Source organism: Rhea americana, unplaced genomic scaffold (assembly GCF_003343005.1).
Source record: "Rhea americana isolate MKP2758 unplaced genomic scaffold, rheAme1 scaffold_14, whole genome shotgun sequence".
Lineage (NCBI taxonomy): Eukaryota > Metazoa > Chordata > Aves > Rheiformes > Rheidae > Rhea > Rhea americana.
Genome location: NW_028185483.1, coordinates 5,716,470 through 5,725,133, shown reverse-complemented (window position 1 = coordinate 5,725,133; position 8,664 = coordinate 5,716,470). Strand labels below are relative to the sequence as shown.

General features: G+C 37.1%; 1 protein-coding gene across 1 annotated transcript in view; it reads left to right on the top strand.

Annotated features, from left to right (window-relative positions):
* The window catches only part of SLC16A14 (solute carrier family 16 member 14), a 14,576-nt gene that overhangs the window by 565 nt on the left and 5,347 nt on the right, over positions 1–8,664 (top strand). The window contains exons 2-5 of the mRNA XM_085298526.1: positions 1,942–2,043; positions 5,414–5,555; positions 5,833–6,109; positions 6,999–7,142. Coding sequence (XP_085154652.1) covers positions 5,848–6,109; positions 6,999–7,142 — 406 coding nt within the window. The 5' untranslated portion in view covers positions 1,942–2,043; positions 5,414–5,555; positions 5,833–5,847. The remainder of the gene's footprint in view (positions 1–1,941; positions 2,044–5,413; positions 5,556–5,832; positions 6,110–6,998; positions 7,143–8,664) is intronic.

Sequence of the window (8,664 nt, the reverse complement as noted above, 5' to 3'; positions counted from 1 at the left end):
GCGCGGCGGGCGGGGCCGGGGCCGGGGCCGCCGCACCGTGCCCGGGGCCGCCGGCAGCGAGGCGCCCCGGGACCCCCGCCCGCTGCTCGGCGCCGCGGCGCGCACCCCGCCCGCAGGATGCCGTGGCCTGGGGGAAGCACTGGCCTTGCTCCCTGCCGCGGGCACCGAAACGTTGTATTGCGTGGAGGACCTTAATTGAAGTGTTACGGAAGGCAAACCGTGGAAATCCCCCAAATTYACAGTCTGGGGCGCGGGAGAGGCAATTACACCCCTCCTCTTCAGTCTTCTCCAGTAACACTTCATAACCTTTAGAGATAGAAATGCAGCACTAGATGCGTGCTGCCCATTCCCCAGGCACCAAGAGCAGAAAAATATTTATCTGAGCCTGGTCCCGATGTTACGGGGGCTGCATGTGCATGCTGCACGTGCGTGATGTGCACACCGCACATGCATGATGTGCACGCCCATCTGCATGTACAGCTGAGGGCAGGACCCCCAGGGTCCTCCATTAGACCCGCAGGGAGGGGGCAGGACTTGTCTCACGGGCAGAAGAGCAGCAACCTGCGCCTGAATTTTGAACTGCCACTGACTTCCTGCTTACTTGTTACCTTAGCAATTAGCTGAAAAGGTTTAGGTTTAAGATGCCCCAGTTTCCTCTTACTTGCTGGACTTGCAGACTTAGGCACTGTGATTTGCAGAAATGGCTAGTATCCACATCTCCAATGAAGTCACTGACAAAAGAAGTGCTTATCGTATTAGCAAGCTGAAGTTAGACTGCCAGAACTGAAGACACCCCAAATAAACTGTTTTTAGCAATGTCTTTTATGTATGTCTTCAAAAGACAAATAAGTGTACGTGGTGTCTTTAATGGGAAGTAAAACTCATTTGTATTTATAAAGCATTTGTGACTTACCCATTGGAAGTGGCATTAAGGTACAATTCATGCTTTTTATCGCTGAGGCAATCAGGTACTGGAAGAGAAAGAATATTTAAGTTCTTAATCACATGGACTTTTTAGATCAACTGTTTTTCTGATGATCCACCTCAATGACAAACTATGCTGGTTGAAAAAAATTCTGAGTAAGACCTGAGATTATGTAGCTGGTCAAACTAGATGGTTCCACAGGCCTCAAAATCTGCAAAATTCAGCTAATTCATATTGCTCAGCTCATTTCACTGCATTGAATAGCTAGACTCCTATAAGGTCTGCATTAAAACCCCTCTTAAATACAGTGAAGCCCATTTAGCACAAGCAATTATTTGACGGGAGCTGCACCTTTTAGGCTGCATCTGAACTGACTCACTCAAGAATCAGAGTGGTTTGGGATTTAGGAGCAAAACATGGAAGAATGCTTGAGAGGTACTTCCAGGGGAAGGATGACTCTTATGATCTGTCTTTTGCTATTCTCTTTCTCTTTCTGGTTTGGGACAGTACAGATGATGATAGATAAAAAAGGCTAGAGATAGTAAATTCATCCATTTAGAAATTTGTGACAAAGGAGGACAAACACACAGGCAAAAACTGCAGACTGGAGACAGTTCTAAATCATCACCCTGGARAGTCTTAATGCCATTGATGGTTCAGGGAACTTTGCTGCTAACTTTGATCTTTTTACTGCACCTGCATTTGTCCCTAAAATAGCTCATCTCTTCCTATGAGTCAGATTTTCAAAAAAGCTCCACATTTGTGTAGATAGGAACATTTGGGCCAGTTTKCTAGGAGCTCAGCGTACTAAGTGCTCACACAATATAAAAAGCTTTTCTGGAAAAAAAAGTGCACTAGCTGATCAAACAATAAAACAGATTATCCTATCTTTAAATATAGACCCTTGTGAGGGACACTGCTCAAACACTGTTACTGTGAGTGGGCCTCACTATCTTGCTCAATAACAGAAATATATGTGGCTTCACAAACCAGCTATTTGGTCATTTTCACTGCAGTTTCTCTAGGATTTCACAGTTGTAAAGAGCACCCGGACTTCTCTGCCTTCAGGATATTGTGTTCTTGGCAGCGCCGTGGTGTGGGAATACGACTCACCATAGGTAAGTGCATTTCTCCTGGTGCGACAGGCTATGGGGTGATGAGTCAATAGTGGAGAGAGGATTCAAACATCCAATTGTTGCTTTAACCAGTGGCTGAGAGTTTGTGCAATTATTGCAAATGACCTCGCCTGCTTTTGAGTATATTTATGGAGTGGATTCTGAACTTGTGAAGTTAGTGGGAAGATAATCAAATAAAAGTACTAATAAGCAAGAATCCTCTTCAAAGAGAAAATACATGCATTTCTCCAACCTTTGTGGGAGTTGATGTAAACCAGATGTTAACTTATATAAATCAACTGTAGACCATCCTGTCAGTAAGTTTGCACTTTCTCTGTTGTTGCAGAAAAGATGAATGGGATCTCTGGATCCCAATGTCAATTATTTTGTCTTTAAATTATTTAAAATATATAAAAGAGATATTTATTCCTGTCCAAAGAAGAAAAATGTTGTATTTAGTATCAGTATTCGGGTGCACACGTAAACAGTCAAGAGCAGGAGAGAGAAAGGTGAGGGTCCACATTCAATCCTAACTCTGAACAGTCTTTTGTTACATAATTTTTTATTCCATTATCTAAGATGTACTCTAATATCCATCATACATTTTTGCTAATCTTATGCAGACTATGTTTAACACCTTGTAATTTTCCTTCATTCCACTATTCCTCATTATTTTCCATTAGCATGACTATTCACTATCTTTACTACTTTTATGTATCTCTCCTGTGAATGGGCTAGGTCCTCCATAAAGCCATATAAACTACATCAGTGGGGAATATGATTCCTGATATATTAGTCCTGTAAAGAGTAGATGAAATATAATTTTAATTAAGTTCTTCCCATGCTATCTTCTTACATGCAAAAACAAGTCTGCACCACTTCATGACTCTGACTTATCTCCCTGCTATCCTTTTCCTCATCATGTGTACAACCCTGCCACAAACACCCTGGAAGAGGTCTAAAAAGCTGTTTAAGCATAACCCCCCCTTTTCTCTGCCACTTGCTTTGAAGAGGAAAAGCCAGTAAATCATTTTAGTATGCCTATTCAGTAGCACATGTGGGATTACTACTCATCCCAGATGATCTGCTTGTGGGGCAAGTGTTCAATGTGAGCAGTTCTTATGCTTCCTCACTGTGGACAAGTCCTCCCTTCTCTCCTCCACAGACAAGCTTGAGCTAGTGATAGTTTAGCTCATAAAGAGTATCTGCTTAGGAAAAATTTATACTGGGAGCACAACATGCTGTAGTTGCAATTCAGTGCATGAGGCAAATCAGTGTGCTCCTTGAGGAACAGAGATGTTCGAGTTGCCCTTAGCCCCACGTAATTGCCTGTACTGCAAGTAAGGGATTCATGGCACTTAACAGGAAGGTAACTTACCTAGCAGCCAATTTGGACAGGTTACATATATGAGCAATTTTTCATTGTGAAAGAAACAGTAGCTTTGGCTAATCAGCGCTTACTCCATCTTCATACTAGCATGAAATATTTCAAAGCCTTCTGTGTATGTTTATCTATCAATAAGAAAGAAGTAAAATAGTTTGGAAAGGCAATAACTTGAGAAATAGAATATTATTATGTATTTAAAGAAAACAGCTGAACTTCAATTAATATAAAATCAGAGTTATTCTATTCATTGCCAAATTATAATATTGAGGAGTTGGCCCTACATCATGAGGCAAAACTTTGAGGGCTCACAGAATACATAGTAGGTTTTAAAACAACTTTTGATAACTTAATTCGATTATTACAATATTTGCTATGGCTTTTTGCTTAAAAGGAAGATGGCTGAATAAAAACATGCAAAGTAGCTTGTTGTCACAAATCTTGCTACTTTCTGAAGAGTTTTCATGAGTACCTATTAATGGAGTCTGGAATTATTTAGACAGACACTACCAGAATTATCTTTCTTAAGGCATTGATGAAAATCTATACAAGGAACCTGGACAATTCAGGTTAGCCTGTGTGAACCTTCTAAAAGGCACACAAGATGCCTTAAAAAATCTGTTTTTTTCCCCAAGTTTTCCTTGTTGGTTACCCAGTTAGTTTCTTTGATGCAGTATCCTAAGAACTCAAAGCTTAGGTCTAAACTAGAGATAGGAGAGGAAAAGGATTGCACTGAGTTGTCCCCTATGCCTTCTTTAGTCGGGCATAGCTGCACTTGAAATCTATAGTATCTTCTAGGCATCATTGAAAGCTGTAGTCAAGAAACACTTAAAATTTATTTTACTGGAAGTTTCTCACAAGCTAGCACAGAGGAGCCCTCTTCCAGGGCTTCCCTAAATCTAGAATAGAAAATACTCTTTCTTTGCCATGCCTTSTGTTACAACTGACTTCCATTAAAATGGTTCACCACCTTATAAGCCCTCAGTGGATGGCAGTCTCAATGGGTGGTACTATTTCTGTGTGAGTGATTCTTTACCCAAAGATATTGCTGACTGGGGCAAAATTTGTTCATCTCTTATCTGAACTTTACCTTTCTAGCATTTCATTAATTAATTTTGAATAATGTGTTATCTATTGAAGAATAGAAAATAAATATGTATTTAATGATTGGATTAATTTCTCTTATTTCAACACTATTTTAATAATCATGCTATAATGAATGAATTTTGCAGAAGACAAATAGAAATTTTGTTTCATTGCTTTTAATTTCTGTGTTGGTTTCTTTTTCTCTTTTGATTGTTGTGAAGCTGATGGCTTTTTCTATTTCTCCAGAGACCAAAAGAAGACAAAAAATTACCATCTCTGATCATTTGTATCATTAAATTTCTAGTCTCCATGGAAACCCCTGTCGTGCTCCACAGTCATGTAACATTTCAATATGTTGCAGGATAAATCAGATGGAAGGAAGATTTAGTTCTACATCTTGGCTGTTACTCAATTAAAAATTGCTTGCAAATTGTTTTGAGACTATTTTCACACTGTGTAGTAATCTTCAATTGCAGTAACAATGGAAGAAATCAAAGTAATCAAATTAAGGTATTATGGCCTGATTCTACATACCCATGCACATAATTCTGCCACTCGCTTTGATTTTGATAGGCACTGGCATTAATTTGAAAGAATTCAGTGATTTTAATAGGATTATTTGGATTAATACTATGGAAACTGAAGGCGTAACAGCAAACTATTTGTCAAATTGAGTCTGATACAAGTTAAAGCTTGCTGAAGAGGTAGTAACAATCCCTTCTTTGTAGTTTATGTAAGAAAAACATTCTGAAAATCAAGAATGTTATAATCTCTATCCTTCTCTGTCACGACTCTTATCCTTTCACTACTGAAGAAGAAATACATCTCAAAACTGGTTTCCTCTGAAAAAATATGATAACTTCATCTACCTGCCTGCTCATTATCTTCTTTTTTTATTCAAAGCTTTAGCAACTTGAACACAAAGGCACATGATCTAATTGGGACAGCAGAGGTGATACAAAAAAAGAAATATATTTATAAAGACCAGTCTTACTTTGTAACCACAGACAACCCATGAAGAGTAAGTGCACTCAGCCATATACAAGTAAGTAAAAGTATATCAGAAAGGAAATGATGCAATCTCCTGTAAACCCTGAAGTATTCCTATGTAGACAGCCATGATAATAAGAAACATAAAGAAATGCACAAATTAGAGAATTTTCTAAACATTTTACCTTTGAACAATGAAAACCCACTAATCAACTGAGAATTGCACTAAAATACCATGGTGAAATATGATTGTGATTTATCTTATTTACTATAACCAAACTACAAAATCTGATCATTTCATATTCATTTTGATGGTAYTGTATTTTTTTCAGAATACCGTGGAGAAAATGTATACTAGTCGAGAAGATATTGGRTATGATTTTGGAGATGACTCAAAAGATGGAAGTAAGACAATTCAGCCTAATCCAAACATCGATGGAGGATGGGCTTGGATGATTGTACTTTCCTCTTTCCTAGTACACATTCTTATCATGGGGTCCCAAATGGCCCTTGGAATACTCAACATGGAATGGCTGGAAGAATTTAATCAAAGTCGAGGCTTAACTGCATGGGTTAGCTCCCTTAGCATGGGCATTACACTTATTGTAGGTATGTTCCAGCATATTTTTTTCAGAACTACATAGATTTTTAGAATATATTTGCTGCTTAAAGCCTTCARATATTTTTTGCAGTCTTCATATTTATTAGTGAAGCTGAACAAGTTCTGCTGAGTTGCCTTTTTAAAGTCACCAGGACACATTTTAGAGAGAGGAACAAATTTTAGTTAGATGGAGACACGAAACAGCAGGGAAGATGATAGAAAAAATCGTTAGACTAGGAGTGAGCACAAGCAGGGAAGGATGCAAAAAACAGATCATCTGGGAAACTTCTAGTCCTCTTTGTACTATATTTGGGAGGGAGTTGTGCATTGAATTTGGACAGTGAACTAATTTGTATTTTGTCAGTTGAACTAATATTTATTTTTTAAATTATGGTTGGATCAGCCCAAAATAAAAGCTATAGGGTGCATATATGTGTACATTTGTGTATACACAGACACACACACACACACACACACACACCTCTTTCTCTCTAAATTAATTTTGAGTGAGTTGAGGTTAGGTCTACCTAAAATATTCCAGTGAATATGAACTGAAAAAGTTTACTTTCTAGTTATATGTAAAAAAGGTCTGCAATCACACAGTATCAATAACAATGATTTCACTTTCTTCCTCTGATTAAACCTACTCCTTCATTACAAAGCAATTTTTATTTTAGGTCCTATGGGTATTTGCTAAGTATTTTGTTGATTAGTTGAATTTTCCTTTCCGCAATTTTGAACAGTAATAGGGAAAATAAATTGGTCTGCATGAGTAAACTAATGTTTAACATTTTGTTTAAAACATGTAATAAGATGAATCTTAATGAGAAAAATTATTGAAGAGTTTAAATAGATATCTAAATAAATAATTTAACATTTTTTCATGTCACTTAACAGGTCCTTTCATTGGTTTATTCATTAGCATGTGTGGGTGCCGCAAGACAGCAATAATTGGAGGCATACTAAATGCACTAGGTTGGATACTGAGTGCCTATGCCTCTAATGTGCACTACCTCTTCATTACATTTGGAGTGACAGCCGGTAAGTTGTATTAACATTTGAAAGTTCTTTTAATTATTTTTAATGCCTTTTGGAAGTTATCATCTGGTTAGCAAAGAGAGAAATTAAACTGGTTCCTGTACCATTTTTTCCAATTAAAAAAAATAATTATGGAATGTAACTTAACTTTTGTTTTTAGCTTATTCAGCTCTCAGATGATCTGGCATTCCACTATAATTATAGGTATAATAAACACCTTTCATTTCAATTGAGTTATTCCAGCTTTTCTTTCACGCTCTTTACAGCATGTTATTTTTCCAGAAAAAGGCGGTATTTACTCAGTGGATCAGACCCAATGGCTTTTGTTGTCATGAAAATCTACCATGTGAAGATGATATTTTTATCGGTTTCTCCCAAATGAATATATTAGATGACAGAAAAATTAATGTAGCCAAAACTCTAAAAAGTACAATTTAAAGATGTTAAAATAATTTTGAACTGTGTKTATATAGCTAACTCCTTTCTTTGTCATTTAAAGAAACAGCTAATATTTTCTACAGGAACTGCTCCAATGAAATATTGGAATGTGATAACAATGTGCTGTTTCAAAATCCTTTTTAAAGGGTGTAACTTGTATGTTTTTCATGAAAAAAGAAACTAAATAGATAAGCTTATCTTTTTTGCAAATAGGTTATTGTTTCTGTTTCCTCTTCTGAATCCTTGTTGGTAGATTTGATCTGCTTCAATCAGGACGATGCATGCAGTCTTTTTTCATATGTAGTCTCTAATAAAGCTTATTCAGATTAGATCAATAACCACTAATAAATAACAACTAATTTTGCTACAGACTTGAGAGAGAGAGGTGGGAGAAATAGGTAACATAATTTCCTATTGAAGGTTTGTTGAAGGACTTGATTATTTGGTTATGTCACACTGCTGCTTAATTGTTGTAACAATCCCTAGATAACGGCTTTACTAAATTTTGCAGCCTGCTGTAGTCTCTATTACTCATGGTTCCTTTCTGGAAAAAAGAAACTATTAATAGATACGAGTCAAAAATGTTAAAATGTTCCAAAGAAGAAAAATAAAATTTGGCCTTTCATTATTACCTGAGGAATAATGAACTCAAAAAGCTTTAAAATATTATCCACTCCATGGATAATATGGCCAGGTGTGTTTACAAATGAASCATGGTGTCCATGTTAATATAACAGAACCACTATGAAAAAGCCCTCTTTGTAAYTTTGAAGACCTCTTCAAGACCCTCCAATCCTCTCAAAAAACCCATGAGCAGAATTTCACAGAATTCTGCAGATTTTCTATATGTCATTTTTTATCTAGCTCTCTGAATAGGCAAGAATTGAATCTAACAAGGATCACAATTATTACTGCCATTCGCTCTGTAAATGAGCATTCTGTAAATTCCAGGGCAAAGAACAACAATTATACGCAAGGTTCTGCCCTTTTGGCAATTTCTGTTTACATAGACATGGATTATATTCAGGCAGACAGGAATCAACACTCTTTCTCAACCCTTGTTGCTTTTCAGAAAGAGAATAAAAAA